This window comes from Sycon ciliatum, chromosome 1 (assembly GCF_964019385.1).
Source record: "Sycon ciliatum chromosome 1, ocSycCili1.1, whole genome shotgun sequence".
Classification (NCBI taxonomy): Eukaryota; Metazoa; Porifera; class Calcarea; order Leucosolenida; family Sycettidae; genus Sycon; species Sycon ciliatum.
In genome coordinates this window covers 48358370-48374586 of record NC_088643.1, presented here as the reverse complement: position 1 = coordinate 48374586, position 16217 = coordinate 48358370, and the positions used below count along the sequence as shown (strand labels likewise).

The 16217-nt window shown below is 49.3% G+C and overlaps 1 protein-coding gene across 1 annotated transcript; it reads left to right on the top strand.

Moving 5' to 3' along the window:
• The first annotated feature begins 534 nt into the window (after positions 1-534).
• LOC135830303 (uncharacterized) lies at positions 535-15926 on the top strand. The gene is made up of 5 exons (XM_065342571.1): positions 535-2325; positions 3834-5030; positions 9886-11220; positions 12555-13334; positions 14594-15926. Exons 1-5 carry the CDS (start codon positions 1025-1027, stop codon positions 14997-14999), a joined length of 5019 nt encoding a protein of 1672 aa, XP_065198643.1. The 5' UTR covers positions 535-1024; the 3' UTR covers positions 15000-15926.
• The last annotated feature ends 291 nt before the right edge of the window (positions 15927-16217 follow it).

The following is a 16217-nucleotide window of genomic DNA, read 5'->3' as shown; positions in this document are numbered from 1 at the left end:
GTACGCACGTCATCATGGCCAATTTCCAAATATGGGAGGTGTTATTTATGAAATTTGACACAGTTCCTCTTCTCTGATCGGCTCGAGACATAGCTCATCGGAATCAGTGCCCAATTCTCCTTCGGATAAGCCATACTTATTTTTGGCGTTCAGTTTCCCTTCAACTGAGTCTGTTGCCGTGTTGGGGTGGTGCCTAGTGCCAGTAGTGGTCGGACTCAACCAAGCCTGTACCGGTAAGCCAAGGTTAGGCTGTTCGGTGCAGGCAGCAGATGGCTGTCACTGCTAAAAATGTGATCTGGCGATGTATGGGAATGGCCTCCCTGATCCCGCTCTACACTCTTATAGTTACTTAGTTATACTAGTCTTTGTCTAGTACATTGTATTCTATGCTAACGTAACCGTTACTCACTGTTACAAGTACACTGACTGTCCAGTGCAGAATATGCATACATGTAGATCTACATCAGTACATTACGGTCATGCACTGTCTGTCCTGAAATCTATGCTTTCCTCCTAGATCCTGGCAATGACAAATCCATCGTTCTTCCTATTCATTTCGCTGTTTCTTGAAGCGATGCAGTTGGCCGCACCTGCTGACCTTAGCTCTAGCTTGCTTATCAATGGAATTGCGACTGCGGTCTCGAGCAACTACTAGTAGGCCGCAGAGATTTCGCTTGGGCTGCATGCCTCTTCTCAAAGCAGAGCACGCGCTCTGTGGATTTCGGAGTAATTCATCTGCAGGAAGTTGCTTCGGTAATGTCACTCAGCCGCCTTCCTGACGAACAGAAAGAGAAGAGACCGTGTGATTGCGCTGGCAGTTCTTGTCTCTGGGGACGCTGGCCAGTAATATTTGCTTGAGGGCATCAGGCTACCAACGGATATCGTTGCCGCTTCGATGCAGCTAGAGAGACAGCGCTAAAAGAATTCTTCTCTCGGACGGTTAGGCAGTCTGGTTCATTTCAACAGAACAAACTGCACTGACTGAGCCACTGCAGTGACGGTGCGCTGGACGAAACGGATAATCATGCCGGAATGTCGTCTGTCCGTGCTTGGCCTATGCTCGTCGGGTATGGAGCAGGGCACAGCCGGCGTTGGAAAGTCGAGCTTGTGTTCGAGGTTTGTCAGTCCCGGCGTGGACGATTGGAGTGTGCTTGGCAATGATCACTCTCACTGGATCGACCAGGCCGACTTCCAGGAGGCGGAGATTGGCGGCGATCACTTCCTCTACTTTGGCTGTGGACGTCGTGACTTCTATCTGATGCACCACGGTGGTGGTGGAGGTGGTGGTAGCCAAGTGAAGTCCGATGGAAATGGCCTGTCGATTCACGTCGTCGAGCACACGACCTTTGTGGATTCATTCACGGGAAAGCCGTTTGCCGGAGCCGAGTCGTATGAGCAACGTAGCACTCGCCACTTTGTCAAGCCGAAAGAAGCAAACAAAGTTGTCTACAGCTGTCGCTCTCATCTCGGAGAGCTGACGCGAGCAAAGAGTACACAAGGCACGTCGTTTCCGAAAGAGTACTTTAGCAAGAACGTCAGAGGCAGAGATGGCGGCGGCGCTGGAGTGCAAGCCTATCTGTATGTTCTGGACCCGACGGCTACACGTGCTCAGCGCAAACACCAGTGGCAGATGTGGGAGAAGTGCTGGGCGAACATTCCGAAGAACAAGCGCGAGGCCTCAGTGGCAATCATGATAAGCAAGTGTGACGTGTTCAGCCAGAGTGAGGACGCTCCGGAGCTGAGTAAACGCTTGAACATCGTGGAGTTCTTCTCCGGAGAGAAAAGCCCCGGCAAGTTTCGAGACGATCCGTCTCGCATTGGCTTCAGATATGGCAAAATCTCTATTCCAGCATTCTTTGTCTCGTCTGCAGAGTGTTGCGGTGTTGACATGCCTTTCATTTACGTTGCACATCATGCTCTTTCACTGCGCGGCCAGCCAATGGGTCCGATCCCGTGGCTGAATGCTGTGCAAATGAGAGCCGAGCAGAAGCGAGCCACGCTGGCTGCGGGCGATGCGTTCATGGCACGGCACGTGAAGCGGCACACGCAGACGTGGACCTCCTCGTCGGCCATCTTTTCCTACACCACCATGGACATGTGCAGAGTGGTGAATGGCGTGGAGGAGTGCAAGGCGTTGTTCCGCGCACGCCTCATTGCGCTGATAACTGCACATGCAAAGGAGCCAGTGGTGCTGAGGGATCCTGACTCAGACGGTCACTATTGCGCAGTCGAAACTACCGGGGAAAAGGAGATTAAGAAAACATTTCGCCAGCTGCTCACCGAGATGATTCAAGAACATCCAGACTTTGAGGGGTTCTCGGGCAGGTGAGATTTAAACCAGGTATATAATTACCGTATGTTGACAGTCTGACTGGAATCGAAATTAGGGGTGATCCGGGTACCCGTTTGTTTAGCTACTGACCCGTTAGCAAACGAGTACCCATTAGCTGTGTACGACGGTACAGTATGGTAATATTAGCTGGTTTGCACAGTCGCACAATTCGATGTACAATTTGAATGTGTTGTTTGTTCGATCCTGCTACATATGACAATTTTGACTGTTTTGCATGCAGCGCGGTAAGTGCGCTTGCCGCGTTGTAGTGTACTTGCTGTGATTTGCATGACTTTGCATGTCCTCCTGGCACGAAATGTATAGTAGCTGTTACTATTGGCTGCTAAAGGGTACCCAATAACCCGCCCGTTAAGCCAGGTACCCGTTTGTAGCCTTAAAGGGTAACCGTTTCACCCCTAAATTCTAAATGAACATCCAGCCTACCCGGGTCATAGACGTGTTGGTGTGAATATGGCAATGCGTGATGTACACGTGATGCAACATGTACATGTGTACGTTCACGGGTACGGCAGCAGGTCTGGCCACTTGTACGTGTGCTACACTTTGACCTGGCCGTACTTCGATCCACTGCTCTAGCTTCAGAAATTATTGGTACTCAGTAATTTCACTGTACTGGACGAGGATCAGTTTTGCGGGAGAGCGCGGTCGAGAGCAGGTCGTTAGGCATGGAGGGGCAGTTCCATGGGGAATGATGTTCATGTGTTGAAATTGTTTGACAAACGTGCCAATAGTACCAAATTGAGTGCACATAATTCGAAGCACATTGTATCAGTTCGAGCTCGATTGGACGGGACTGAAAAGCCTGAAGAAAAATTTGACTTTTACCACCCGGACTCGAACCAGGGACTTTTGCTGTAGCCCAGCGATGGTCTACCACTGAGCTACAGTGTGGTTGCTATCCCAGCAGATACCGCCCGCCACTCCAATTAGACTTCGAGACTCGCACTTCCTATGAAAGTGCGCAGGCAGGTGAGATGCAATCCTCATTGTACCCACACACATCATGACAAACTAGCTCATGGAGTGCCCCAATGCTTGAAAAACCACGCTGCAGTAGGTTTGAAGGTGGTAAAAGGGGAAAGTCTGAAGAAAAATGGCTCTCACTACCACGAGGACTCGGAAGCGGGAGCATGGTTATAGACCAACAATAGAATGTACATCAACATGTCTGGCAATGCAGTCTCCCTGCCCTGTTTTGCTGCCAAAGAAGGCCCTAGAAAGAGCCAGACTTTGTCACGGGTATTCCTCGCATAGTATTGGCCAGATCATCTTCAATTCGCCAGGCCAGCTTGACAAAATTTAACATTACACTGTGCAACACTCTATCAAGTACTTGTTCGAACCTCTGATTCTCTCGATTTGTCACCTGTGAGCAGAGTTGCATGATGGGCTGGCAGTGCCTTTCATCTTCCATCAGTTTGTCTACATCTTGCCGTTGTGGAACACTGTTTCCATGTGTCTCTTGCTTTCTGGTGCGTAGGTCGAAATCTGAGCGAGAAGATGGGAAGGTTCTGTCTCGCAACATTGGCAGGCTGCTGGAAGAATCACGCAAGCACTCTGTTTACAGAGAACGGCGATCGCCGATGCCAGTACCAAGTGCGACGATGGCAGAGGCAGCCAGTGAAGGGCTTCCTGTCCTGGCAATTGAAGAGTTTTTTGGTTCTATCCTCAACCGGCTCAGTCAAAGTGATCTGTCTCAGCCAGATAGCACTGAGGAGCTCCAACAGTCTGATGAGCGCATCAGAGAGGCAGCCTCGATTCTCCAGTGCTCACCAGATGTTGGCGATGAACATCCGACTTCGTGCAGTGGCTCAAGTGGTCCAGCGAAGGGTTTGGCTGCGGCCGGTCCGAGAAGCCACCTCTATGTTGATTACCCCGGAGAGGAATCGGCTCATAGTGCTCAGGAATCTGAAGACTGGCAAGGTGGGAACAGTCCCGATGCTTATCCGTATAAGGAATACGTGCATTCAGAGTCGTGGATGGGTAAAATGGACTGTACAGACAAGTTGTACTCTCCCCCACCGCTTCTCACGTCATCATCACAACCCCACACTACTGTCAGCGATACAACGCGTCTATTACAAACGCCATCGGGATATTTATTGCCGCTACCTGCCAAGTCACCTACTACTAGCACAAGCATGTCATCATCCTGCCCATCATCAACCATGTTCTTGGCCAGCACTCCTCCTGCTGCTCGCCATGGCTCGAATAGCTCAACAATGCGGGAACTGGTGTGTCCACTTGCAGTTTCAAGTCCTTCCGCTCCTGGTCAAATGCTGACACCAGACAATACTGGGTTGCGGCTTCCAAAACACGAAAGCTGTGATGTGAAGGACTCCACAGTGCCAGCAGACAGCGAGGATGATGAGGATGATGCTCTCGACTATCACAAGATTGATGAGTACACAAGTGGAACTTTACCTCATCCTGCCGGTCATGAGGAGAGTTCTTTGTCAAATCGCAAAACGCAGCACTGTGTGGTGAGTGGCTTGACTGACAACGACCCATACCGGGATGAACGTTATGTTATGCAGCCATCTCCGTATGCACAGTTCGCCATTGGGAAGGCGGCCAGTGATTGTGCAGCTAGTGTGAGTGGCGCAGTCGACAATCCGGATGGACGCCCAGTGCCATTGCGTCCGTATGCACAGGCCACGCTACCGCACGTCGCACGGTAAGCCACACTGCGGAGTAGCACTGGGAATACATTTACCTTGGCCCATGCCATGTGGTGTTTTGTTGTGTGCAAGTATTTACCCTCAGCTGGTTTAGAGTATACATTACGGCGGAATCTACTGTTACCAGGTATGACGTATTAGGGAGGTTTCGCTCTGCGGAATTACGTATGAAAATAACGTAGGAACTGCACGTAATTTTCAAACGTAAAAATCTGCGCTGTTGGGTTTCGCTCTACGTGATTTCTCCACAACTGCTAAACATGCCTTGTTGCTTTGGAGACGCGTTGGCTGCATGCGCCCACCGCGTGCAGCATTCAGACCTCACGGACGGCACAGAGAAGCAAACACCTTCTCAAGGGGTGCCCGGTGTCGGTGGTGCGTATTCCTTTGTTATTGCAACTTGCAATATTTAGAAAAATCCCTCTGCCAGAGCCTGCTTGCATAGATTGGTGTGTGTGTGGGGGGGGGGGGGGGGGGGGGGTGTTGAAACTCACTCCGGCCTATTCTCTCCTGGTCGCCTCTTTGACCTCCTACTCCAGCTCCGCACCGACCAGTTCGTCCCCCAAATCCAGCTACCAGAATCACACCTATCAGTGTCAATCAGGACAAGGACCAAAACCGTTCAGTGAGGCCAGCATGAATAGTCTACCGAGACAGCGGCCAACACCGTTCAATGAGGCCAGCACGAATAGTCTACCGAGGCGGTGGCAAGCACCGTCCCCGCGTTCAAGTGACGACCGCACCAGCGTCGCAGACAAGCCTGAAATGGACAAGATGAACACACTCCCGAGGACCTGCAAAGCCGATAAGGTTGGCTCCCACGCTGCCTCTCCCGAGGCGTTGCGCCCTCGACCAAATCCTCCCGTGCCACCTCCAAAGCCTAAGAAGCGCATGGAGGCGGCCATTAGCCCCCGCCTGCCAACTCACAGCCGCCTTCCTGGTGGTTCCCGGACTCCAGTGCTCCTCCATAGGGCACATAGCTGATTGATTTACAATAACACTCCACTAGAGCTTGACGGATCATGCCTACACATTGTCTGCATGCGGGCAAAATTCCATTACTTTTATGTTATCACATTGGTGTTTCGTTCAGGCCCTGTTGCCATGCCTGCAGTGAGCATGTATGTATGTTCCAGTGACCTTTTCACACAACCACTCAGAACTACAGAAGCAAAAAAACTGCAATAATAAAATAATAGCATGTGCAAAGAACAGGATTTGCTGCTACCTCTAAGTCTGGTCTATAACAACCTGGTATGCTGCAACCGCCGGTCACACCGTTCATGATTATCTCACCATGACCATGATCTCACCATGACCATGATGTCACCATGACCATGATGTCACCATGACCGGCACTGTGTGCAACCTACTGGTACCCGTTGTTACAGTATAAGCATTACCGGTATGTACACAAACATATGTTCACAATTTACCTTCACATCTACTTCAGCACTTATGATTGCACGGAGTATAGCATGGTAGCGGAGAGAGAGAGAGAGAGAGAGAGAGAGAGAGAGAGAGAGAGAGAGAGAGAGAGAGAGAGAGAGAGAGAGAGAGAGAGAGAGAGAGAGAGAGAGAGAGAGAGAGAGAGAGAGAGAGAGAGTACAAGAAAGTGGGAAATCTCACAAACCACTGGATGCATGTGCGCCTGCTGATACTTGTACGGTTATGACATATGAGTATGCTTGCCTTGAGCTAGTCTTTGCTATTATTTGAATGAGAACTTTTTCAAAACTCGTCAACGTCTAAGTACTTTGTGTCAACGTCCTCTCTGGCAAGTCGCCTACGTGCCCAGTCTCTTCTGGTGCCACCCATGGCCCAGGGTTCTCACCTTGGCCCATCCTTCCCTTCTAACGTTATATACGGGCTTTTATGCCCTTCCCTATATCACACTTTGTGATTTCACCACCGACGTGTTTCTACATGTATTTTTGGATGTTGTTGTTGTTGTTGTTGTTGTTGTTGTTGTTGTTGTTGTTGTTGTTGTTGTTGTTGGCAGGCATAGTGGGATGGTCTAAGGCCACTGAGGGTACCAGGTTCAAGCCCTGCTTGGAAGTGGAAGGATTTTTTCCAGCCATGCATGCAGAGAATGGGATTTTCGGGCTTTGACCATTTTTGTGGTGGGTCTGATCTACTCACCTCCCACTGCTTTAGGAGCTGCATCTGCACCTTGATTCATGAAGGGTGGGTGGCGTTCCTACGGATACGCGGATCGTGAATTGTTGCTGTTGCTGCTGTTGTTGTTGTTGTTGTTGTTGTTGTTGTTGTTGTTGTTGTTGTTGTTGTTGTTGTTGTTGTTGTTGTTGTTGTTGTTGTTGTTGTTGCTGTTTATGTTGTTGTTGTTGTTGTTGTTGTTGTTGTTGTTGTTGTTGTTGTTGTTGTTGTTGTTGTTGTTGTTGTTGTTGTTGTTGCTGTTGCTGTTGCTGTTGTTGTCGCTGTTATTGTCGCTGTTGTTGTCGTTGTTGTTTTTATTGTTGTTGTTGTTGGTGGTGGTGGTGGTGTTGTTGTTGTTGTCATCGCCGCTGTCGCTGTGGTCGTCGCCGTCATTGTTTTCATACCGGTAATAATTGTTGTTGTGCATGCATGGAGCGAACAAGTTAGTGCCGCATCATCAGATAACCCCCTCAGCCACCATCCTCACGACAGATGATTGTGTCAATGGCTGGCTGGGACCGGTTTCGACGAGTGCAACACCAACAAGTGATGCTAATAGCAAATGAAAGACGGTCCCGAGTCCACGAATTCCCTTGGCCGGGTTGCTATTTCGTCCTGTCGAATACCGGTACTAAAGACGCGACCAGCAGCCAGTGTAGAAGCTATTGGCAGACTTTTCCATCCCATCACCATGATCACGGACTGGGAAAGCTGAGGGTAGGAAAGTTTTTAAAAGTGGCATGCTCCGCTTCGTTGAAACGCTGACTACGAAGTTCTAGTTCTCACGGTGCTGTAACGTCCGGTGACGTGAGTGAGGTAAGGCCAAAGGAGGATGTTCAATATTATTTTGCCGTTGAAAAGGGTGAAAACCTGGCTGTAGATCAAAGAAGTAGAAGGTAGAAACACACGCTCGAATGATCTACCCCCACACACCACTACTGGCACTAGCCTCAAAATCCAATCGGGGCTTGGTCATGTGTGATTGAGGTCTGGATTCTCTCTCTCTCTCCGCTGGACTCCAGTCAGCGCCCTGCAGACGAGGCTCGACTGACAAATCAGTGGCAACTCTCTTCAGACAGCAGGTTCGCTGTCATGTCACGAAGCTCCGCCTCTCGTTTTGCCTCAATCGGGCCTGGTCGTCGGTGACAGCGGTCCGGTACTGAAGCAAGAGCTCTCCAGTCAGCGGTTGGAGACCAGGCTCGACTGCCACATCAGTGGCAACTCTCTTCACTGATTGTCTTCTGCAGGTAGGCTTCACTGTCATGGCACGAAACTCGTTGTGACACCATCGCCATCGGCGTAATGTCATTGGTAGACTGACCTGCACTGCACTGCACGCGCACAGCCACTATGCGGCTTATTATTTTGCCTATGGCCACAGGTCTACGCAAGGGCATCACTGCACGGCAGATCTAGCAGTACTATGAATCGTAAATCAGATTCTACAAGTAGCTTCATTCGCAAGAATGGAGCGGGAACGAAAATGAGGCTTCCTTCGAGGCGTTTGGACTAAAATTGAAGCTCCAGTCCTTGCGAAGCTTGGAATGCTCTGGATTTGATCGAGCGGAAATTACCAACTGCTGATGTCGTCCTCCGAAATTCCCACAAAGGACAGAGCGTGGACTGGTTCGAGGTAAATAATTAATTGGTATTCCAAGGCAGAATATTTTGGCTACACGTTGCACAATAGTCACTATGTACTTGTCAATGCATAATAAACCTGCGGATAAGCGTTGACTTTTGCATCACCAAAAAATGGCAGGCGTAAAAGAAACCTCAAAATTAATTGGCAGTATCTCAGATACCGAAAAATCCTGAGTTGTGGCACCCTGAATCATTATGACTTCTTTATTCAGCACATGATTGTGCCCTCTCGGATTCGGATACTGAGTATATTATAGAAATGGGAAGGGACACATGATATTATTAGTTAGAGAAACTGTCCACCACTGTAAGCTATAGCGCTAATGGACCGTCAGAAAGTGAGATGATTCAGAGGCCCTATAGAGAGTGCCGAAACATTAAAGGTCCTTTTACTTAGCTCCTACGCATGTCCAAAGCACAACAAGGACGACTGTTACTGGATCAAGTCATGATGAGACCAATAAGATAGTGGACAGTGTGATCCGTAACCGAAAACTCGAAGCCCCACACCAACCAACTTGGGCGACTCGGAGGTTATTGAAGGTGAATACCGTAGGAGTTTTGCGGGAAAATGAATTGGGCAGACCCAAATGCCAATATCCTACATTACTCCACTTGAATGATACTAGCCTTGTCATGGATGAGTTGACTACATTCACATGACGTGCGTTTTGCCATAATATAGGTTGTGACGACTCATCATAAATGCAGCATTTAAAGCTCAGATTCTGAGCCAATGGCTTGACCGGCATTTCAAGCAGTCTCAGTTTACTTACCGGTAACCCACTTCCAAGTTGGAAAGCTGCTGGCTTGCACTCTGGAGATATGTTGGAGCCAGGTGTCAGGCCGTTGATCGTATCAACACTCTGGAAATGTGGTGTGTCTTGCTGGCGCACTTTCTCAATGAACGTTTATCATCTAGCTACAGTGGTGGACAGTTGCTCATAACTCGTGTCAATGTGTCCCTTCTCCTTTCTCTTGTATAATTATATGTACACAACCTTTACTCTGATCTATTTCTGCTGTATGTATGTCTGTTTCTGACAATAGAGAAGAACGCGAGGAAGCGTACGTACTCAGTGGAATCAGCAGAGAAGCACAGCCGCCGGACCAGCTTCCAGCGAACAACAATGAGCGTGGGTGTTCGATGCAACCGGATGAGTTACTAGATTTGGCAAAGTCGAACAGAATCATCCATCGGAGAGAGAACATGTCGTGCCGGGGTAACTCGCCAAAGGCTATTGCTGAACCAGTTGAGTACAATTTGGATGATGACGACCCGTACAATGAATATGCATACTCGTACTCTGAGTATGCGCAGTCTGGTGAAATACCAACAGGAACAAGAAACGCCAGCTTGGAGCAGTCACAGCCGACACCATCAGTGCAACCTGCGGATCACAAGAGTGGGAAACCCCCTAATCTACTAGCATTAGGCGAGCCCCGATGCACATCAACTGATGTCCGTCGGGAATCCGAGTGTGGTCGCGCACCGGAGTATAAGATCATGAAAGGTGACATGGGCCGTGCTGTTGGAGATCCGTCAAGCTGTAGGTTATGTAAGGAAGGTACAACGGATAGTCTCGGCTCACAATGGACGAGGTCTGGTGAGCAAATAATTGCCAGTGGGTTGGCAAAGGATGCTCAAGAAAGTGCAGAGCTCATGCATTCAGACGCCAGGGACGATGACGAGTGCAAGTGTCCAGCAATATCAGATGTATCAGCTGGTGTAGCAGAGTCGGGTGCCATCAGCCCGCGGCAGAGGGAAAACACGTATCGCAGCAACTCCTTGGAAGACGATGTTGAAAGGCCAGTGGAGTACAATTTTGATGATGATGACCCATACAATGAGTACGTGTACTCTGGGGTGGTGCAGTTTGGCAGAATGCCCGCAGGAGCAAGAACCAGCAGTCTGGACCGGTCAAAGCAGACGTCGCCAAGACAACCTCACGCTGGGACCGGGAGATCTCCTAATCCACTACCTAAGTCACTGAACATGACACCCGCTGTCCGCCGGGAATCCAAGAGTGATCGCGAACCAGAGTATATGATAATGAAAGGTGACACGGGCTGTGCTGTTGGAGATCCACCAAGCAGTAGTTTACGTAAGGAGGGTACAAAGGACATTCTCGGCTCACAACGCACGAGCTCTGGTGACCAAATAATTGCCAGTGGGTCGGCAACGGATGCTGAGGAAAGTGCAGAGCTCACGCCGCAGCATTCAGAGATTGAATCCATGACAGTGAACACTGATTGGGGAGGTGGTGATGCTGCTGCTGCTGCTTTTAACCGTGCCTGTGGTCTTCATGCGTACCACGCTGTGCCAGCAGCGATACATAGCAAGTCACCTCCGTGTGCACAGCTGGTTGTGTCCAGTTCGAGCAGGTAAGGCATCCTGCACATCAGCCCAATCTTGAATACTAGTACAGTCAACCTTGTGAATTATGACCATCGATCGGGCATGGGAGCAGTGTTCCTATTCGTAGGCTGTCATTATTCGTGAGGTTGAAAATATGCAGTCAAATACTTACTACTTGCGAGTTTCTAGTTCCGAAGATAGTGTCGTTTCTCGCGAGCGGTAGTTAAATCCGAGGCTGGCTGCACACCAAGTTCTACCTTTGCATAACCACTGTAATAGTTGAGGCCTTCGTAGAGATGTCCCTAATACCACAGGGATGAATTTATTGTCATATTTTCGCATAGCAGTTTCTGCTATACAAAATCACAATTGTGTAGCAGTCTTTGATTTTGATTAGCATTTTTCTTTGAAGGTTGGATGTTTACTGTTGCGTTACTGCAACAGCACTAAGGATAAATGCCCATGCACACTCTCTCAATCCAACACAACCATCACACTCCGGTAGGAATTACAAACTATACTTGATGAAGACAGAAGGAGAAGTGGAGAACACAGGGACAGAGTAGGCATGTAACAGCACAGGCACGCAACAGTTACCGCTGGTGCATACGAGGTGCATGTGCGTACGCGAAGGTGTGAAATAGGAAGCGGGGTTAAATTACATATGGATGCACCATGCCAAATATATAGGCACAGGTAGGTGACTGTACATTTACCACATTGTCCTTCTTGAGAGTGATGCTGAAAGCCCATTTGCAAAAAAAACCGACTGAGTCATACTTGTGCACGCAAATTGAGAGTGCCTGCACCACATACACTGCACTGTATACATGCTACTTGACAGCGCAGGATAGGCATGGATAGTCTGTATGTATCGCAGCTTTTTGCAAACCACGGTGACTTTTGAGTAGCAGTCGATCAATTTTGCATCGCAAACTGCGATGCGACACAGGATAAATTCATCCCTGTACCAAATCCTAAATTATACGCAACTCCGCTCTCCATAAGAAAGTGAAAAGTTAACCTCACCACGGTATCAGGCCCACCGGAACCGATCCAGTTGGTCAGGTTAACGCCGGGCCAACTCATGGCCACCAACACATGTGTACCGGTGAGGAGGGCATTATGTCCCCGCCATGTTATACACAAACTGTCTGGAAGACTATGGTATGACCGGACTAATTGAAAACTGCTTCCGGCGGTGCTGGATACATCAAGAAGGGTGTAAGATGTCAGGGTACAGAACCATGTAGCGCATGCTTGATTCAATGCAGAACTGGTCTGGTATTTAAATCATGTACAATGGACACACGCACGTTATTGTACTTTACTCTCACTGAATATATTCTGTTGTGCATAGGCCTGCTTCTGAGCGCAAATGTCACCTTGAGGACGTGCAATTGGCCAGCGGAAAAACGAAAGAAACATCTTTCGTTGAGCAACTTGCCAGGAACGATGACGAGTGCAAGTGTCCAGCAATATCAGATGTGTCAGCTGCTGTAGCAGAGTCGGGTGCCATCACCCCGCGGCAGAGAGAAACCTCGTGTCGAAGCAACTCCTTGGAAGACAATGTTACCAGGCCAGTGGAGTACAATTTTGATGATGATGACCCATACAATGAGTATGTGTACTCCGGGGCAGTGCAGTTTGGCAGAATGCCCACAGGAGCAAGAACCAGCAGTCTGGACCGGTCAGAGCAGACGTCGCCAAGACAACCTCATGCTTGGGCCGGGAGGTATCCTAATCCACTACCCAAGTCACCGAACATGACCCCTGATGACCGCCGGGAATCCGGGAGTGATGAACCCGAGTACATGACTATGAAAAGTGTGAACGACTATATGTACGTTAGAGTTGGGACTCCGGAAAGGTTTCCTTTTCTCCACAGCTTGAGCGTGCCACATGCCAGCTGTAGGCACGAACCAATGCACCAAGGCGATGAAGCAGAGATTCAGGAGAAAGTCAAGCTCACATCAGCAGCTGAATATGCAATGATTCCCTGCAGGTCTGAAAACACTGCCTGCGCTGCTGCTGCTTCTGATGATGACAATGATGATGATGGGTGTGGTGCTCGGCCGGGAGAGACTACAGAACGTCATGGCTTCTTTGCGCACACACGTGTGACTTTGCCACGGTCAAGGTGAGACTGTGTGTGTGTGTGTGTGCGTGCGTGTGTGCGTGCGTGCGTGCGTGTGAACATGCAGCGTCCCCTGATCCAATGCTTGGGTTTGGTGCCATGCATAGTGAATAGAAAGAAAGAAACCGAGAGCCCTACTACCCATAGAGTGCAATACTGCAAGGGAAAAAGCTTGCTGGCATATGCACGGTGTAGATTAGCAAGAAATTGTCACACCCCACTATTTCATGGCTCCCTGGAATGGAGACCGAGACGCTTGAGCTCGCTCCGAGTTTCACGCCTTCTCAAGCATCAAGCAACGTGGCCTGGTGCCAATTGTACACCCATAGCGAATGAGTTCCGACTGCCTGCGACACTAGCCGCTATTTCCAGTATCTGCACGGAATCACTCCACACATCACGGTCTGGTTAAGGTTAAATCCTTGCAGAACTGATAGCTTACAGTACAGTGGCCTGCATGTCTCGGGGCATTCAGTGCTACAGTGTACTCTGCTGCTTGGCTGCGGCGCGTCATCTACTGCGGAATAATTCATGCCATGGAGGCTAGTTGAAAGAACCTACCAGTGCTATACGGTATCCTGTATGTGCTAGTAGTATCCTGTATGTGTGACCTGTACGGGCCAATGCGGCAGTAACATTCTACTGCTGTGCGAGTTCTATGCATGTACCCGCACAAGACTGCGTCTCCTGTAAATCTATATGTATATATCATTGTGTCTACAGGAGAAGTGGTCCCATCCCGTCCACCCCAAAGTCTTTGAAAGAATGCTCAACAGTGCTAGGGTGCACTGGAGCTTGTAAAAAAAAAAAAATTATCGTGTCCGTTCCCGAAGGGAACTCACGACGGCCGCTTACACCCGATAAACCCTAGCGGCAGATGCAGCGCCTAACGGTGGGAGCTTGTACACACAATGAAAGCGACTGGGTCCTCACCAAGGAAACATATTGTCAGGCAACATAACAAACGTTATTATTATGTTGCCTGATGATTGATTGATTCAAGAAACTCATGTATGTGTGTGTTTGTTTGTGTGTGTGTGTGTGTGTGTGTGTGTGTGTGTGTGTATGTGTGTGTGTGTGTGTATGTGTGTGTGTGTGTGTGTGTGTGTGTGTGTGTGTGTGCACGTGTGTGCACGTGTGTGTGTGTCTGTGTGTGTGTGTGTGCACGTGTGTGTGTGTTGTGTGTGTGTGTGTATGTGTGTGTGCATGTGCACTCACGTGTGGGGGTGGGGGTGTGTATGTGTGTGTGCATTGCTCCACAGCTCTCCACCTAGGTTGCCACCAAGATCTGAGCTCAGGAATACTGTAGGTCACCAGCACCAACCCAGACTCACGGCGGCGGCAGGGCAAGCAGATCAAGCCTACGCATCACGCAAACGATCTAATGCAATGTCGCACACTGCGCATGACCATAGATCACAGCCCAGGCACATGCTTGGTGCCTACAGAGGGAACTCAATTCCCAGAAACTGGAAAATCAAAGAGCCGATTGTCAACGCACCCGCTCTGGACGGTGAGTGTCCAAAGTCCAATCCTCCCTCGCTGCTGCTACTGCCTGCATCGTGGAAGCTAGAGGATAGTCGTCAACCCGGCAGTATGTCAGCGAGAAGGCATCTACCCGGCGGTTGTTACTGGACTCCGGTTCTTAAACGCAAACCACGCGTTTAATGCAGTATGTAGTAAGATGTTGTGTTGATGCGGGGAAAAAAGATCAAAACATAGCCTGGTATGCGTCACTACCAATCCTAATGCCCGCCCTCAAGATTTTGGCTTCTCTGACTCGGCTTCCGTGACATCACAAAGATGGAAGACTGTGAATGGGAACGAGTAGTGTACTTTGAACCGACTTGATCCATTACTCTCAGCATTATATGAATGACGATACCTCCACACACCCATGGGGCATGCAGTATGACCCATGCAGTATGACCCATGCAGTATGACCCATGCAGTATGACCCATGCAGTATGACCCATGCAGTATGACCCATGCAGTATGACCCATGCAGTATGACCCACACCCATGGCCATGCAGTATGACCCATGCAGTATGACCCATGCAGTATGACCCATGCAGTATGACCCATGCAGTATGACCCATGCAGTATGACCCATGCAGTATGACCCATGCAGTATGACCCATGCAGTATGACCCATGCAGTATGACCCATGCATTGCACAGTAAAACCCGCTGTGTTTGCCGGACCCTGTGTGACCAAGCTGAATCCTGTATTGACTGGACAAATTGTCATGATTGTACCAAAGTGCTGTGGATCAAACGTGCATCCCTGGATCAAGCGGAATCCTGTCATATCAAGATAGTTTCTGCTGCACCAACAACGTCCAGTTAGGGCACGTTTTACCGTATTTTACGTATCCAACTCAAGGAACTCGATGATTTGCCATTGCCGCAAAACAGTGCAACTCATCTTTGACCTGATAACTGCTATAACGATGTGCCCATGTTTCTGTAACCGTCATTGTTTAGATGTGGCCAGCAGCCTGTACTCATGTACAAGTACACTGCACTGGCAGTGAATGATGGTACACGTACATTGATCAGTTGGATACTGAGCTTGACTTGTGTATGACTGTATTTCACTATGTACATGTATGCGGCACAGTGCGAGCAGCTATATGCTTTTATTGTACTATTACAGTGCTGGCAACTGAAATCCGACCCCCTTGGCGGCGCGCCGTGCCGCCAAAGGGGTCGGATTTCAGTTGCCAGCACTGTAGTTGAGGGAACTTGATGAACAGCATCTGATGAGGGCGCGGCATCATGGTGGTGATCTTATTGTGGAAAACCATGTAATTGTTAGTCGCACTGGTTCTCTCACGAGCCGTGCCTTTTATTTCCATTTCACCGTAATTCTTGACTGATCAT

What these genes read in the sequence shown, in the direction of transcription:
- LOC135830303 (XM_065342571.1), top strand. Translation starts at nt 1,025, where the DNA reads ATGCCGGAATGTCGTCTGTCCGTGCTTGGCCTATGCTCGTCGGGTATG. An exon ending in TTTGAGGGGTTCTCGGGCAG is followed by an intron (nt 2,326 to 3,833) that starts GTGAGATTTAAA and finishes TCTGGTGCGTAG; the next exon opens with GTCGAAATCTGAGCGAGAAG. An exon ending in GTTGTGTCCAGTTCGAGCAG is followed by an intron (nt 11,221 to 12,554) that starts GTAAGGCATCCT and finishes TGTTGTGCATAG; the next exon opens with GCCTGCTTCTGAGCGCAAAT.